Source organism: Silene latifolia, chromosome 9 (assembly GCF_048544455.1).
Source record: "Silene latifolia isolate original U9 population chromosome 9, ASM4854445v1, whole genome shotgun sequence".
Lineage (NCBI taxonomy): Eukaryota > Viridiplantae > Streptophyta > Magnoliopsida > Caryophyllales > Caryophyllaceae > Silene > Silene latifolia.
In genome coordinates, this window is record NC_133534.1 from 20,564,656 (window position 1) to 20,583,962 (window position 19,307).

General features: G+C 35.5%; 1 protein-coding gene across 1 annotated transcript; it reads left to right on the forward strand.

Annotated features, from left to right (window-relative positions):
* Positions 1-11,131: 11,131 nt before the first annotated feature.
* LOC141602494 (uncharacterized) lies at positions 11,132-17,427 on the forward strand. The gene is made up of 2 exons (XM_074422751.1): positions 11,132-11,395; positions 17,231-17,427. The coding sequence occupies exons 1-2, from the start codon at positions 11,278-11,280 to the stop codon at positions 17,425-17,427; spliced, it is 315 nt and encodes a 104-aa protein (XP_074278852.1). The 5' UTR covers positions 11,132-11,277.
* The last annotated feature ends 1,880 nt before the right edge of the window (positions 17,428-19,307 follow it).

A 19,307-nucleotide genomic window follows, 5' to 3' on the forward strand; every position in this document is an offset into this window, starting at 1 on the left:
TAAAGGTATATCTATTTACATAGTATGCCGAATAGATGAGATCTATGGTCTCAAGTTAGTTCTATATGACTAAAGAGATCAAGTGTAATAATCATAAGAGTATATTCTCAAGATAACTACACAAGGAGACCAAAAGAAGTTTTGGAATAAAATGACTAATGTAAAGTCTTAACAAGTTTTTGACTATGTTTATGAAACATTTGACCAATAGTTTCAACCATGAGATTTACTTAAGAGCCTAAATAAATCAAAGTAACATACTAGTTATGATCGAGTTGCAAAATTGATATACCGATATCTTCAATGGCCAAAGTTTTTAACCACGCAAATGTCATTGTTTAACCTCACTATGAAATGGTTAAACCTCCTTCCAAAAGGGGATTTGCGAAGGACGTATTCTAGATATTGTTTATACTTGAATAATGACATTGCTACACATCATTATGACATGAGTGTGTTGGAGATTTAAAATCTCTTTCCGTAAGGTTAAGATAAGACCACTTCAAAATAGGTATTTTGAAGGGATATGATGGGAACATATATGGTTCTATCTTAATAACTTGGCAATGCAATTTCATATTTCAATTCTTGAATAAATTTCGATCGAGAAGTCAATTTCGAAATATGTAGAATTGAGTGGGAGTTAGGAAATTCTCATGTGAAGACATGGAATTTAGTGGGAGTTATCATCTTTTGATTTTTTACGACTCATCACTCATTAAAGAATGACGAGCCAATACCTTCTTTCATAAAGAAGCAATTGAGTTTTCAATTCTGGATGAAAATGGACAATGATGAATCCAATTACATCAAGGGATGTTGGATTAGTATTAAGAGATACACATCGTATCAACTTTCACATGGGTTATTCATGTAGATGAAAATGGATTTGCCATTAGCAGTCATGGTCGTTCATTGAACCTATGAACGGTTGACCTCATGATTATTAGTAACTAATGTTTCCGCCATTAAAATAATCATGTACACGTCCAATTATAAATCATATGCATAAGAGCATGATGATTGATTGGTGAGCCATAATAGAAATGTCATGCATTCTCAAGTAGAATCTGATGAGCGATTTCAGTGTTTGACGGAATGTTCTATTGTGTGTCAAGAGGCTGCACATATTATAGAAAATCCGAGCACATATGAGGATTTATGAGAATCCCAATTCTTTTAAGCATAGAAAGAGAAATGAGAAGTTTTGGAAAGATGCTTAGTTGAATAAGAGGTTATTCAAAAATCAATCTTTCCTAGTTAAGCTAGGACTTGTGAAAAGTGCTAAGCTAAATAATCTTGTCAATTGTTACAAGATTCTACAAAACATATACCTAGTGCATTGTGTGTGGATGGAATACTTGATCGGTACAAGTTGTATTATTCATCGCAAATTCGTTCGTTATGAGATGATCGATAAGAAAGTTCTTTCAAGTTAAAGAACCAAAACCAAGGTCGAGAACCTTGATGTGTACTTGGTAAAATTCATGGTATGAGAACATGAATGTGAAGGAAATTGCAAGTGTAAGAAGTTTGAACACATGGACACATGAGATGTTAAACTTCTATTGCAATCAATAAGTGTTTACACTTATGATAAACATCACAAGGTTGTAATATGATATTGACTACCCGAGTGTGATGTCAACATTTGTCGTTTGAGTTATTATTAACTCACTTTGTACATTGTTATATCCAAACGGGTTGTAGAGACAATTGAACCCCGTTAAAGTGAACATGGATTAACATTGTTTTTGCCCATAGTTACTTATATGAGGTGACGTCTCGAAGTGACTAGAGTGTGATGCGATTGATGGCAAGTTCAAGTGCCATAGAGTCATGTGAGATGACTAGTCGATCACATAGGCAGACTGTTAGGAACATTTTGTCGGGCCTTATGACCGCTTATAGAGTTCTGGCAAATTTATATAGCCTGGTCGTGCCGAGAGCTACTATAGTATTCGAATGAGTCGATTCTTTTGACTAAAAACTATTCTCCTAAGATGGCACAATTTCAGATTAACTTTGATTTGTGTTACTACGACCTTCGTAAATGGGGTCAAATGGGCATATTTTGGGTTATGATGGCTGTGGCTAGTCGAAGGGAATGAGTGCGATAGGAATTGTCCACCCCTAGTCGGGGTTATAACAATATCTCGGGGCCACTCGAGGAGTAATGAATCGAAATGCGTGGCCACGCTCGGAAGGTATCCAGAGTGGATAAATCCGGTCAATCAGTTATTCTCCAGATCGAGGAAACCACTCTCGATATGATCACTTGCAAGTACGACCTGAAAGACACCTTGCATTGAGTGGGAGATAGTAATAGGGCAAGAGAATTGGTGACGCACACTTGTCGAGGACAAGTGGGAGATTGTTGGAATATGTGTCCTCGACAATAATGCGATCACAATGTTGATCATGATGATCACATGTTTAAGTCTCATTAAAATGAATACAATTGGGAAGTAATATTATTGTTTGTCAACCTGGTCAACATATATCGGTAATGATTGGTGACTAGAGTTTGACATTACTGTCGTGTGACGGTGGTGATCAGTTGACCCCCTAGGTCATACCTAAAGGGCAATACTCTTAATTGATTATTTAATTAATCGTATAATGTTACGAGTTAATTAAATTACTTGAAAATTGACGGACGATTTTGGAAGTAAAATTTACGTATCATATTGAAATGTGATTAAATAAGATACGGTCTGAGTAATTGAATTGTATCATTACTCGGATGAAATAATTGTTTAATGTAACAATTAAATTGAATGAATTGTTATAAATACAATCAGTTGTGATTTATAAATTGGTAAAAAATTTTGGCACAAGTAATTATGAAATTACTAAGTCAATTTTGTATGTGACGTATTTTTATTAATACGTTGATTTTTAATATGTTAAAAATACATAACAAATTTATGTCACATATGACATGTGACATATTGACAAATTGACAAAAATAATATGGACTTTATATTATCCATTGTGCGAAATTAGGGAAGAAATAGGCTAATATTGTGTTTGATTAAGATAATGGTAAACACAATGATTACCTTATTTCCTAGCCATGCATGCCTATTATGTATTGTAAAGAACAACACTTGCATGCATTGGCTCACCCTAAAGGCTCCTCTTACACGGTTTTGGGGAAGAAAAATGATCATTGTTTTCTCTATAATTTTACCTAATAATATACTAAAAGTAGTGTATGATTTTCATTCTAATTTACTCATCCAAAATACAAGTTCTAGTAAGAAGAAAAATCCTCTCTTCTTCTCTCTTAAAAACCGAAACTTTTATGTGATTTAAAAGGTTTTGGTTCAATTTTCTACTAAGATTAATATTATACTAGTACTTATAATATTAATTAGATTAAGTGTTAAGCCTTGGGTATTAAGCTTAGGGAGAGATCTTATACTTAGATCTTTGTTCTTCCATAAGGAAAAGCTCAAGAACAAGAGAGAAAGGTGATCTCTCTTGTGCCCTCTAAACCGAAATATTGTATGTAAAGACATGATTTCTCCTCTATTTATATTATTGTTTGCATGCATAAGATCCGTTTTAATTTTATGACAAATTATTTAGACATATATGAGTATGTTTATATGTATATGAATCTACATTTCCTTCAAGATGGCCGGATAGAGAGTCCGACAGTTGATCAGATACCAGTGGTGGGAGAGTTTGAGGATGTGTTTCCAGAGGAAATCCCGGGGTTGCCACCGAAGAGGGAGATAGATTTCACCGTTGAGTTGAGACCGGGGACGAGGCCAATCTCTAAGGCACCGTAACGGATGGGTCCTAAAGATATGGAGGAGCTCAGGAAGCAGTTAGATGATCTGATAGAGAAGGGATACATTAGACCTAGTGTGTCACCGTGAGGAGCACCAGTTCTTTTCGTGAAGAAGGAAGATGGGAGTTTGAGGTTGTGTATAGATTACAGGGAGCCGAACCGAGTGATAGTGAAGAACAAGTATCCTTTGCCAAGGATAGATGACCTGTTTGATCAGTTGAGTAGTGCATCAGTCTTTTCCAAGATTGATTTGAGGTCGGGGTACCATCAGGTGAAGATTAGAGAGGTGGACATACCAAAGACAGCTTTCACGTCGAGGTATGGCCATTATGAGTATGTGGTGATGCCGTTTGGGTTATCTAATGTGTCGGCAGTGTTTATGGATTTGATGAATAGGATCTTCAGACAGTTTTTGGACAAGTTTGTAATAGTGTTTATCGATGATATCCTAGTCTACTCTAAGACTAAGGAGGAACATGAGGAGCATCTGAGGGTTATGTTGCAGACTTTGAGGGAGCATGAGCTATATGCTAAGCTATCTAAGTGTGAGTTCTGGTTAGAGAAAGTTGCTTTTCTGGGGCATGTAATCTCTAGGGAGGGAGTAGCTGTGGATCCGGCGAAGATTGAGGCAGTGACAAAGTGGGAAGCACCAAAGAATGTTGTTGAGATCAGGAGTTTTCTGGGTTTAGCTGGGTACTACAGACGGTTCGTGAAGGATTTATCCAAGATAGCGAGACCTATGACAGCGTTGATGAGGAAAGAGAACAGGTTTCATTGGGATGAGAGTTGTGAGAAAGCGTTCCAAACATTAAAGGAGCGTTTGACCACAGCTCCCATCTTAACATTTTCTGAAGGGATCGAGAACTTTGAGGTTTATACATATGCTTCAAAGAATGGGTTGGGTTGTGTGTTGATGCTGAACAATAAGGTGATTGCCTATGCTTCTAGACAATTGAAGCTGTATGAGGAGAACTACCCTACTCATGATCTGGAGTTGGGTGCAGTGGTGTTTGCTCTCAAGATTTAGAGACATTACCTTTATGGAGCAATCTTTAAGGTATTTTCTGATCATAAGAGTCTCAAGTACATTTTCACTCAAAAGGAGTTGAACATGAGACAGAGGAGGTGGATGGAGTTGATTGGCGATTATGACATGGAAATTATCTACCATGAAGGGAAGGCCAATGTAGTTGCTGATGCTTTGAGTTGGAAGAGTGTACATTCCTTGTGTACAGCTCTATCTTTGATAAGGCTGAGAGATGAGGTGGCGAGGTTTGGGATACATATGATGCAGAAAGGGGATGCCATGGGTGATCTGACAGTGCAGCTTGAGTTTTATGATGACATTCGGGGTAAGCAGGCATTGGATCCTAAGATAGTGGAGTGGAGAGCTGGAGTAGAGAAAGGGACAGTGTCCCGATTTTCTATTCATACAGACGGTAGTTTGAGGTTTGATGGTAGGTGGTGTGTTCCTAATGATGAGGAGTTGAAAAAGACTATCATGACAGAGGCGCATTGCACACCATATTCAGTTCATCCAGGTGGAGATAAGTTGTACAAGGATTTAAAGAACACGTTTTGGTGGCCTGGGATGAAGAAAGAGACAACTGAGTTTGTGGCCCGTTGTTTGACATGCCAGAGAGTTAAAGGGGAACAGTGACGACCACAAGGTAAGATTCAGTCTTTAACGGTACCTGAGTGGAAGTGGGAATCCATTTCCATGGATTTTATAGTGGGTTTGCCAAAGAGTCAACAAGGTAACAATATGATATGGGTGATAGTGGATCGACTGACCAAGTCAGCTCACTTTGTTCCAATGAAAGATAAATGGACTAAAGCACAATTGGCTATGGCCTATCGAAAGAACGTGCTTAAGTTACATGGAGTCCCTAAGGACATAGTGTCTGACAGAGATGCGAGGTTTATATCACGGTTTTGGAAAGAGTTGCAGGAATCTTTGGGAACAACTTTGAAGATGAGTACTGACTTTTCATCCCGCAATGACGGTCGGACTGAGAGAGAACAATCAAAACTCTTGAGGATATGTTACGAGCTTGTGTGATGGACTTTGGTGGTAGCTGGGAACAGAGGTTGGATTTGATAGAGTTTTCTTACAACAACAGCTATCACACTAGTATTGGTATGGCATCGTTTGAGGCTTTATATGGGAGGAGATGTAGGTGTCCGATTTGTTGGGACGATAGTGTTGAGGCAGTGGTTCTAGGACCAGAGATGGTACATGAGATGGTTGAACAGATTAAGATGATCAGGGAACGGATGAGAGCAGCGCAGGATAGGCAAAAGAGTTATGCAGATCTACATCGCCGGGATATAGAGTTTCAGGTTGGGGACAAGGTTCTTCTGAAAGTGTCTCCTATGCGTGGGGTTATGAGGTTTGGCAAGAAAGGCAAGCTAAGTCAGAAGTTTATCGGACCTTATGAGATCTTAGAGCGAGTTGGGGAAGTTGCATATCGTCTGGCTTTACCAGCTGCGTTAGAGAGAGTGCATAATGTGTTTCATGTATCGCAGCTGCGGAAGTATGTGAGTGATCCGTCACATGTGTTAGAGGTAGGGCTGAGCAAAAATTTTCGAAACAGTTTTTTAATACGGATACGATACGGTATACGGTTTTCATTATACGGTTTTCCGTATATACGATTTTTATTTCCGTATACCCGATACGGTTTTTTAAAAACCGTTTCGTATCCGGGTCACTAGTATTGGGAAACCGTATACCCGGTTTGACCCGGTTTTAAGTTTTATTAAAAAAAAAAAGATGAATAACCCTAAACTAAACTCACCAGCCGCCTCATTCATTCATTTAGAATTTCACATAGACACTCAAACAGACAAACACACCTTCATTCCTTCACTCCTTCAGATCCCTTATTTCCATTTCCCCCAATTTAAACCCTAGTTTAAAATTCATATCCCCAATACATATATGCGTCAGAAATCAATAAATCATCTCTTTAACAAGGTTTGTTTTCTAATTTTAATTAATTTTTGTTTGTACTTCGATTTCTGTATTTTTTTCAATTCGATTTCCTAGTTTTCTTTTCAATTCGATTTCTGTATGCTTTTTGTGTATTTTTTGTTCAGATTTACTTTTTGTGTATTAAGATTAGATGTCGATTGTTGGATTATGTTTTTTGCTATGATAATATAGTTGGACACAAGTCATAATAAACTAATTGTTTGTATTGTGACATTCGTAAGTTTTCAGCGCACATATACTGATGTATATGTTCGATTAAGATTGGAGATTTGTATCAGTATCATATGCAATATGCTTGAACAATTTGGGTACTTGGTAAGTTGGTTCATGTGCATAGTATTTTTTGTATTTTGCAGACTTGCAGGTTGCAGTAGTGTACCTCAGTTTGTGTTCCGTTTTTTTTTTTTTGGAATTTAATGAAAATTTAGAAAACCGTATTCGGGTACCCGGATTTCGTATCACGGTTTAATCGGGTACCCGAAAACCGTATACCCGAAAAAACCGTATCGTATCCGAAAGCAAAAAATTGGTGTTCAAAAAACCGTATACCCGAAAACCGTATCGAAACCGTATCGGGTACCCGGTTTTGCTCACCCCTAGTTAGAGGCAGAGAGCTTAGAGCTAGATGAGTCCTTATCATATCTTGAGGTGCCTAAGCAGATTCTTGACCGAAAGGTTAGGAAGACTAGGAGTGGTGAGACAGTTTTGCTTAAGATCCTTTGGTCTAACCACGAGACTGAGGAAGCTACATGGGAGCCAGAGGAAGCTATGAAAGAGCGTTACCCTTTTCTTTTTGATCAGGTATGTATGGTTACGGGGACGTAACCTTGTTTCTTTTAGGGGGGTAGGAGATGATCGCAAAGAGTTTTAAAGAGTTTTATACCCTTTTTGTATGTTGTGTCGGTATGTGTGTCGGGATGTGTTGGGTTAGTAACATGTCTTATGTTGAGTTTTGTTTTGGTTGTTGAGTCGGAAGTGTTGTGGGGGTACCCTTGTTTAGAAGTGGTTTGAACTTCGGGGACGAAGTTCTTTTTAAGGAGGAAAGACTGTAATACTCCGTATTTATGAGTCTTTGGGTACTCTATCAAGTAGGCCTTACTCTGTCGAGTAAGGGTAAGTTGCGTTTTAAAATAGTTTCTGACCTGTTGGGTACTCGATCGAGTAACTAGGATACTCGATCGAGTAGGGGGGTACTCGATCGAGTACCTTAGATACTCGATCGAGTAGCCGGTTTACGGGGAGTTTTTCTCGGGTTTTGTTAATTATGCGATTAAGTTATATAACATTTTCCGTCATTATTCTAAACACTTTTTCAAAACCTAATTTACTGTCAAAAAGAGAAAGCAAGTACGTTCATCATCTTAATCGCATTGTTAGCAAATCCCGGAGTTTGGAAGGTCGGTTTTCATCGTTTGTTATACCGTTGAGATCCTTGCGTCGAGGGTAAGAATTATGTACCCTTTTTATTGTTTCTCCTTTAAGTTGTTTAAACCCTAATCTAGGGATTTGGGGGTTTTTGAGTAGTTTGTGATTTGGTAGCATTTGTATGTTGTATGATAGGAGGAGGTTTCGTAGAAGAAGCTTTTTGATACAGCTGTAGAGACCGTCTGATAGTTGTGCTTTCCAGGTAGGATTTCCTACTCAGTATTAGTCCCATAATGGGGTGATTGTTGATGTGTTAAGATTGATTATTTCTTATAGTAATTGTATTGAGACGGTTGTTGGTGTTGATTGCTGTATAGTAGTTGTGATTGATTGTGGTTGTTGTCTATGGTTCTCGAGACGCGTTCTCGGCTGAGTGGAGTCACTTGCGGGAGTGGCTTCACGCCCTAGTTTCGCCCTTCGTGGTACCCGCCACGGAAGGGGATGTTCACATTAATGAACAGGGAGATCGCTCAATATGAGGAGCGGGGATTTGGTTGGTACGGCTGCGGTCCCCCACTGGCAAGGCTGGTCCAGTGGACAGTCGGTGATTGAGATTGTTGGGATTGGTATGGTTGTGTGTGTATGGGATGGTTAAGCTGTTTGTTTATCTTATCGTTGATATATTGAGTTGTGTGATTAGTACTGACCCCGGTTGTTGTTTTCTAAACCTGCGGTGATCCATTCGGAGATGGTGAGCAGTAATTGAGCAGGTTTGAGTTGAGTACTGGGATAGCTGGGATGTGCCACCGTCTGACGATAGAAGTCTTCCGCTGTAGTTTTATTAGTTTTATAACTTTTCAGTTAATTCAGTAGACTGGTTTGAGAACTTGTATCCGTATTTTGGGATTTGGTTTCAGTTGTACTTTTCACTAAAGTTATATTATTAAAAGTTGTTTCGTTATTGTCTTATGAATATCATGCCTCGGGTAACCGAGATGGTAGCATTCTTATACCTGAGTGGTCCTGGTAAGACACTTGGAGTATGGGGGTGTTACATTTGTATGGTCATCACTATTAAAAATAGTGGAATTCATATCATCAACAACCATCTCTCTATATGGGTTCTCATCAATTTGTATTTGTTGGGTGTGAACTTGTTCATGAATTGGAGAATATGCTTCTGCATGTGAAATCCAATTGTAATAATTTGGCTTAAACCTGTTTATAATGAGATGTTCTTCTACTTTAATGTCAGGCAGGTATTTCAGGTTTTTGCATTTAACACAAGGACACCTAAGTTTTTTGTCTACCAAGTCATATTCATCTTGTTGTTTAGCAAATTCAATAAACTCGCCAACACCTTTTATAAATCTAGCGGTAGGACGTCTTTTCTTATTGGAATTGTCTAATCTTCCTTCATACATCCATGAATGTCCCAATCTCTTCATTTTAATCTAAAGAAGAACTCACAATAATTTAAACATTTTTTAAAAATAACAAAAATACTACATACAAAATTTTCACATTATACTCCACATTATACAATAAACATATGAAAACAATATATAAATATTGTCAATAAGTAATCCATCTTCGAATGGGGTTCTTATCACTCCAACCTAAACCCGTCAATGTACGTTTCAAGTCACTAGCAAACACACTTGTAATTTATTAATGAGGAAAAATTGGAAAGCAATTCCCTTGATTCTCCAAATACACATCAATGTAGAATAAATAATTACTCCACATATACATGTATTCGGAGAACATTAAAGGGATCGCCACCAAACTCATTCATCATTAATAAATCACAAGTACGTGTTTACTACCTAAATGACTTGAAATGTACAAAGACAGTCCCAAAATGGGGACTTATCAAGAATTACTCCTAATGAGTAATTCTTGAACGGGTACTAAGTCAACATCAAATCAAACTAACAATAATTTAAAGTTTAAGATAAACAACACTTGGTACTAAATTAATTAAGTCAATCAATAACACAATATCAACAACATAATAAAGGTTTCTATCCTAGAGTCCGTAGCATAATTTGAACTAAAATTAGTAAATTTAAAAGGTAACTGGTAAGAGGATGTTACCTAAAAAGGTAAAAGCAGAAATGAAAAGAAAACGAGAAGCAACAGCTACGGCGGACGGTGGTGCTCAGCAGCGCGATGACAACTCTGGAAGGAGAAAAGAAAAACAAAAAAAACAGGGTTATTCAACCTCAATTCATCAATAACATGCATTATCAAACTAAATTTATCAAAATCAAGTCCTAAAGAAGGTTCCACTTAGCTAATAGCTAATTTCTCTTAATCCAAAAGACGGTTCCACTTAGCTTAATACTAATAATAATAAGACGATTTCACTTAACTTAGTAATAATAATATTAAGACGGTTCCACTTAGCTTAATACTAATAATAATAAGACGGTTTCACTTAGCTACCCAACACCAAACACCACCAACGACCCACCACTGCCACGGCCCACCCACCGCCACCTACGGCCGACCAAACCCCCAACCATAACCCTAAACCTAAACACAAACCCCCTTAATCATTCCCTTTTAATTCAAACACAAATTAAACTAAAATCTAACTACAAATTAATCTAACCTACAAAGTACAAATGAATCTAACAAACTAACCACAAATTAATCCAACTAACTACAAATTAATCTAACAAATTAAACCAATTATAAAGAAAAAAAACTAACCTAATTATACTTGTTATAACATGACCAACTAAACTAGTTAACATTATGTAATTATAATTTAGCAGCTTGTGAAACGTAAAGTGATAGACTTAATATTAAGTTGGTAATGTAGAGTAGTTGAGAATTGAGAAAATATATTGAGTTTTTTTTTTTTTTTTCTTCATCCGCTAACTTTATCTTAGATTATTAGTATTTAAATTGCTTGTTAATTTCTAAGAAACAACTACCTACCACCACCTACGTACACTAACTTTATCTTAGATTAAAAAATATAGTGCGTAGACCGTAAAATTCAAGACCAAGTCAAACCGCGAGTGTTTCTTAGTTCTATTATATAAGGAACGTAGTAAGTAAAAAGCACAAAATACACAAAAGTTTTTAAAAAAAAATGAATGATCCGTCAGATAACAAGCCTGGAGCTGGAGGTCGATTTCAACAGTTTATCAGTTTCATGCCGTGGGCATTGACAGGCTTAAGGGGCCTTATGCGCTTGTACCGCACACAAGGTAAGCGATTCGATTTTTAGTGATTAAAGTTTTTGAGTTATATTGTAAATTTACTGATAATCGACTCAACTATAACCGAATTTATATGTAGTGTTGTTTATGACTATTTTCTTAAAATTTCTCGAATTTAAAAAATATTGTTATATTTAGGTATGGATAATGTACTAAAATAATGGTTTTGTATAGTAAAAGGGCGAGTTCTTATAATCTTCTCTATTTTTTCTCTTCATATTCTTCCATTTTCTCTCAATTGATCACATAATATAACTATAAAGTAGGTATTGGTAGTGTACTACTACTAAACACTAGTTACATCGAAATAGTTTCATACTCCCTCCAAGTTTTATCAATCTTCCTCTTTCAATAAAATACTCCTCACATATATTAGAGAAAGGGGAAGATACATATCACTTGGAGGGAATATTAATATAAGAGTACTCTAAATGTAATTAGGTCTTGTAACATTAGGTTTTTTCATGAGTAGCATTATTAGATAGGTTCGTAGCCTCGTAGGTATATAGCGGATCAAAACTGTTTCTACAAGTTGGGAGGGGAAAAGGGATTATACATCTAAAGGTATATATTTACAATCTACTCAAATTTAACTTAATTTATATGTATTATTTATGATTTTAAGAAAGTTTATGAGTTATATTATTCGTATAATATTTTGGCAACTGACTCAATATAATTAAGCTTATATTATATATGTAGTATGGGTTATTTCGTAACAATAATCCATCCTATTGGTGGTATGCAATAATCACTCCATCCTATTAATAATCCCAATTAAATCCAACCTAAGCACCATACCTTCTAAAAAAATATCAGCTGGTTCGTTATTAGAAGATATGGTGCTTAGGTTGGATTTAATTGTGATTATTGATAGGATGAAGTGATTATTGCAGACCACCAATAGGATGGATTATTGTTATGAAATAACCCTAGTAGTATTTATGAGTTTTTTTTTTTTTTTTGAGTTACATTATAATTTGCTCACCGTATATGTAAAAGAGTTCGGAAATGGATGATTCAATTTTGGTCTGTTGGATCAGATTCGGCAAAAATGTGTTTTGGTTATATTATTTCTAGTCATTTTGGACGTAAACATTTAATTTAAGGTGGATAGTTGACAGTTGCAAGTCTAAGTCAATGGTCATGGATTGGGTCTTTCTCAAAGTTATAATAGTTCTCCGTCTACATTAGGTCATGTGGTTTTATTCGGGTGGTTTGGGTCAATTTTAGATCAAATCAGTTTTGTACATGTAGTTTTAAATAGTCATTATCCAATGTTTGATCGGTTTAAGTTAAGTTAGGTTGGAATTGAAGTTTGGAGCTAGTAATTAAATATACGATCACTTGATAATAAGGCTCAATCATCTGATGGTGATCTAGTCCCGCTAATATTGACAAGTACTAGGTCAGTATTAGCAGGACTAGATCATCAGATGACTGTACCTTATCATCAATGATCGTATATTCAAGTACTAGGATTTTTACTAGGACTAAGAGTAGTGTTGATCCTTTGTCTCATTTAACTAGTAGAGTAGTAGGTAGTAAGGCGGGCATTGAACATTCGCTATGGTATCATTTATCACTATCATCAATAATAGGAACAACTAGTGTGATGCCCGTACGTTGCACGGATTCTAAAATAATTGTCTAAATAAATGTAAAATGCTTAAGGAACTGTATTGTGTAAAGGGGACTATAGATCAATTTTAATGCTAACATATTTGATTAACAATAAAATTGCTTAGATAGTAGTTAATGCTAAACTAATTGACACTTACTGGATAACACATATATTTCCCTTAGATAGTAGTTTGGAGAGGTTTAATTGATAAAACAAAAAAAAAATATGAGAATCCATTTGTATTTTAATTCGTTTAACATTGCATGTGTTACATACAACATGTACACGCCTCTTCTCTTTTAATCTTTGAATTTAAAGTATGATAAACAACTAATATAGATACAGTCATCCGTTATACCCTTAAGCCTCTTAGATCCCTTCTTTTTGGACCTATCCTCCCCAACTCAACCATGTGTTCATATCTTTATTATTGTCAATGTCTCTTGAAATGTTTCTGACAATGATTTTAATGTGCTCTTTTTTCATCATCAAAATATTCTTGTCACTCGATTTCTTTTTAACCCTATTGTGACTGTTATATCAACTCTCAGTGCTATTTTAAAAGTTTCTCCTTAAGCTTCTCTTATTCTAAAGAGTGCTCTTACCCTCACCTTACCCTTCTTTTCATGGCCAACCTTAAATGATTGTGTTCCACATGTACCAAGCATCGTAATTTTCTTTTCTTGTAGCTTGCTTGGTGGGGGTATACTCCCACATAACGTTAGTCTCTCCTCTCGAGGTTTGCCTATTTCGCCTTCTTTAGCTTGTGCCACCATCATTATAATAAGAGCATCATCCACATTGTGTGGGTCTGTCCCTCATTTTGTCAGCTCCCGCTTACCTTCTACTCCTTTAATTTGACCTTCATCTTAGACTCTTTTAAAACCTTAATCACTTCAACTCGTCTTGATTTACTCTGATCTTTTCTTCTTAATCATTTGGTGGTTTTGGTTAACTCAGTGTTAAACCCCTTGGACCCCATGATGACTTTCTTCTATTCATTTTCTTTGCTCTTCTTGGTCTATTGCCAACACTCTTAAAACCTGACCTCAAACACCTGTTAACCCAAACTATTACGCCCCTCCTGATTCCCCATGGCACAAAATGAATGTAGTCGTCTGCTCTTTTGGTGTGTATTGGTTGGATTGCCCGAGATCATTTAGAGGCCCCTTTTGAGTGTATTACTTACCATTCAAGTTGACCTTATGTCCCATGCAATCGCGCGGGTTGTTAAAACTTGGAATATTTATGAAAATGTAGTGTAAACTTGAAATTGTTTATGGTAAAATTTCCTTGAAAATGTCTATTGATAATATTTTTAAGATCTTTTTCTTTTTGATCAAACCGAAAAAAAAATCCAATTGGCTTTACAGTTTGAACACATAAACGCATGTCAACATATAAAGAAACGTAATTAAGAAAACATTTATCCACAAACGGGAGAGAGAAAAATCCGTCCAAGTGGTCATGAAGGCCCAATTTGAATCGAAACCTAATGAAATTTTGTCAAATTAGAAGAAATTAATTCACAGTAATAAAAAGGCAACAACTTGAGGTAAAGACCTCATTTGGTTTTTGCAGGGTAATAAAATAATAATTAAAACATATTAATGTGCGGTATGTGAAAAGATGATAAAGATGATAATTAACCTATATATGTCTTACTTTTATTTATTCTTTTTCAAACTATATGATTGTTTTGAGGGATCTCATCAAAAGCATTATATTCTGTATCTATTTACGTTATTTTTTACTTGTTTCATGTCTTTATTACAAAGAAGAGTCGAAGATGAACTAATATGAGATATATGATAAGGCCTATAATATTATTTTCCTATACTATACTACCGAGAAGATACATAGTACTTTACTTGTGTTGTGTAACTATTTGTGCAAATTTTACTAATAAATAATACTCTCTCCAATCCAATCCAAACTACCCACTTGCTTTTTGGAGGTCAAACTTTGAAGTTTGACCGTTAATCCACAGAAAAATATAAAACTTTGAACGATAAAATTTACATATTTAGTTGTATTATGAAAATATCTTTCATAAATTATATTTTTTGCAAAAAAAAAAAAAAATTATATACAAAGGAAGAAAAACGCGGTCAAAGTGTCGCCTCGAAGACCACCCAAAAGCAAGTGGGCAGTTTGGATTGGATTGGAGGGAGTATTGGTTTAACCAAAGTTTTTGATTGATTATGTTTTCTTTTTATATATATATTACGTATCGCTATGTTATCTTTGTGTGAATTTGATTTTAGAGTTGAAAATCATTCTATTTCCATTAGCGACACCGATCTTTCGCCAAATTTTTTTTTTTTATGTGCGTGCACTCCTTCTTTTAGATGATTTTTATTTACATATTAATCATTTAGTAATAAAATATTTAGTAAAATAACTTAATTTTTATTATTAGGTCAATATAAGCATGGTGACTAATGAATATGAGGAAAAAAAACAGGGGTTATAATATTTATTGTTGGAACTGACTGCTATCTCTAAATAGTGTGATAATAACCTATCCGAAAATGACTTGAACCTGAAACAACCCGACCCAGTGGCGGAGCTAGATATTAACCCCAACGGGGGCGAAAAATCTCAGTAGGAGGCGAATGGGTAATGGTTTAAGGTAAACTCGAAAAAAGTTGGAAAATTTTAACTATAATAATGAAATTTTCGACCGCCCTCGCCCCTGCTAGCCCCCCTAACTCCACCACTTATCCAACCCGACCCATTTCGAACCAAATTCTTGAAAACCTGATTTGTTCCGACCCGAACCTAATCCGATTAGCTCGTTTGCGAGGTCTATCTCCGTCCCAATAATTTTGTTTTACATTGATTAATATATTCCTCATAGAAATTAAAAGGATAAATAAATGATGGGACGTCAGGAATGCCAAACGTTTTTTTTTCTAAGCTAACTTATCGTGTACCTTTGAAGCAAACTACCTTAGAAAAACTATTGTTTAATACAGAGTATATTACTACTTGTGTAGTGGAGGTTAGACATCCCAAGAAATTTGTGCAAATCTAGATGTTAGAATGATTTAGGCAAATACGCAATTATAGCAAAATTTCAGCGAGGGTCGAGAAATTATTATGATGAAATAAAATGGGCATGCTTGCTCTCATAATCATAAAATATACAATGAATGGATCGTATAATGATCAATTTCAGCTTCTCATAGGAAGCAATCAGGTCGTTTAACAAATTTTTTAGAATGATAGAATTTCTATGGAATTCATTTGCATTCTCGATAGTAGTTAGTAATAAACAAAATTAAGTCACTTAGATTAATTACAAAGACTTGAAACTATTATTAAGTTATTGATATAATATTTAAAATATGATGTTTAGATAATTACAGTATTAAACACTATTTGAATATTATTTTATATATAAGTTAATTTTTATTAAACATTATTTTTATATTATTCTTTATGTTAATTTTTAATTTAATTTTAAGTGTTTAAAAAAAATTGAGCTTACAGAAATTTTATGTTGTGAATTATCATATTGAATAATGCGTATAAAATTGGAGATTATGTATATATCTAAGTTTTTTTTCTATAGTATATCGAATTTTTCATATATATAAATAAACCGGAATATTAAGAAATAATCTTCTAATTCTAATAGAAAAGTTGAAAAAAGTAATTTTAAAATAATAAGTGCACAAATATTAAAAAATAATTTTCTAATTCTAATAGGAAAATTGTACATGATTAATTTTTCCTAATTCTAATAGAAAAATTGTAAGTAATTAATTTTAAAATTTAATTAAGTGTTTTAAAAAAGTTGGAGACTACCACGTCGCTCGAAAAAAGCCTCAAATATATATTTATATTGATTATAATAGTTGGACCTCAATCATGATAGATGAACCATCTCAACCAAAACCTTAAGGTGATGGTTGAGACCCAACTATTATAATTGTTCCTATTACATACGTTCCCTCACTCAAATGCCCATTGGGCTTTAAGAGTGTTTGGTTGTGCACCGGCTCCCCCATACCGTGTGCTGGTATTCCACTTCCAGAGTTTTTGAGGGGTTTTGAGGTTGTCAGGATTCGAACCCGTGACCTTCGGTCACACTGGCTCTGATACCATGATAGATGAACCATCTCAACAAAAACCTAGAAGATTTTTCTCTGTAAATCGTGAAATTGAATAATGCTAAAACTTGAATGCAGGTTTGGAACCGGCTGCCAACAATAATGCCGTAGGTGATGACATAGGGAACAACAGGAATCAGGGTGGTGCTCAAAATGTTGGTGAAATCAATATTGATGCCATTGAAAATGATGGGGTTCGAGCCGGACATAATTCAAATGAAGGTGGAAATCAGACGATTGGTTCTGTTAAAATCAACCGTCGAAGATCTCCATAGGAGAAACTGCCCAAGTTCAAAATTTGATCGTGTTTGTTTTATGATGTTTACGAGTTTGCCGTCGGTTTCAATTTCCGTGTTTGTTTGTGTTGTGTGAGATTTTAAACATCTATATGGTTTTAGCTATCTCATAAAATGTTTTTAAGAGTACCATTTCATTTAGCAAATGTTTTGAAATTTGAACAACAGAGGTCGAGTTCAGTAACGCAACTCGACCACAGTCGAACATAAAGTCTTACAATCGTCTGCAGCGTAATTAACAAAGAGAAGCTGCTTCCCGACCAATTCACAACATAACATATATATGAACCACTAAACTCATCCGTTCTAATTTGTTTACTAGCTTAATTATTTGCTGTCTTCTCAGTAACCACGGGCATTGCCAAACTCGATACTGCCAACTTCTTGCAAGTCACCCTCATTAGTATTACCTCCAGCATTGAAAATGAATCGGCCATTTTGAGGGAAAATAGTGGGCAAAGAAGCTCCATTACAAGTGTTCCCAACTATGATACTCCCGACTCTTTGTTTCCCTTTTATGTTTATGTTGTTTCCGATATTAAATACCCATGCTGCACCTCCTTCTGTCCTCCCTGCGTAAATCATTTTACGATTAAAGGTCACTTTATGAACTTGTTGGAAAAGTTATGGTCGATACTGGTACACTAGCAAATTGATAGTAAACTGGTAGATTAATTACCTTGTTGAGGACGATATGGGTAGGCGCGGCCACCATAGTAGCTTCCAATATCAGTTGGATGATTTGTCGTAACTAACGACTGTGAGGCCGGAGGTGGAACAGAAATGAGTGCATTAGTTTGTTGATTGTTAGACTCATCAGGAGTATTCATGCTTGCTCTAATTAGTTTGTTGATTTTTTTACTACGTAAGTCCCCTTTATTTTATGGGTGGCTATTAAATTTACGTTAAGATCCCGTTGATCGAATTTTCTGGCTACGCCACTGTCTCTTCATAAATTAACTATTATTCAGCTCCATTGAGTTCAATTCAGCTCCTTACAGACGAAAAACATAGAGTCTAACTCACAAATACGCGCATAACAAAATACTTATATAACAATAAACAAAAAGTATGATAATAAGTCTCCTTTGTGATCAGTGGCGAGTCCAGAATTTTAATTTCGGTGTAGCAAAATATATACTCAAGGTAAAGTGTATAGATAATTAGTGTGAAAGCGATAATTATTGGTGTAGCAAATCACGAAATTCTAACCGAAATTTTCGCTTTCGGTGTAGCGGCTGCTACACCACAACACATAGTGGCCTCGCCCCTGTTTGTGACGAGCCAAATATTACCCACATGGGTGGATAAGACAAAAATCAAAGTGCCGGAAGTCACAAATAATTTATCTTTATCTTCAAATGTGGGTTTTATTTGACCTGTCACAAACTTGTGATGGAATATATCCGTCATAAATGAGAATTTGTGTATGAAAAGTTCCATGGAATATACCAAGTAGTTTCCTGCATATTGCGCTCTTGTTTCCACTGCTTTATAGAGATAACGGACCCAGTACACACGTTTTCTCACCTTCCGTTCCGACGCAACTTTTCTTAACAATGCCACTTTTATTATAGGTTAAGATAAAGGTTTGCTAAATACCGCCGCTTGTATTTTTAGTCCAAGTTATCCCGAGGAAGCGTCACAAGTCACAATGACCATAGTAAAGTAATTTTTTAGGGGAGACAGAAGTTAATATTCCATATTATTTTACAGATTAAGATTTAAAATTTAGATTGAATCAGAACGAGCAAATTAACCATCAGAGATTATCATCAAAAGCTACGTTAACTGTTTTATATTTAACTCGAAAAACATTTTGTGTACACACTACAATGACCGATTTGATATTAAAATTG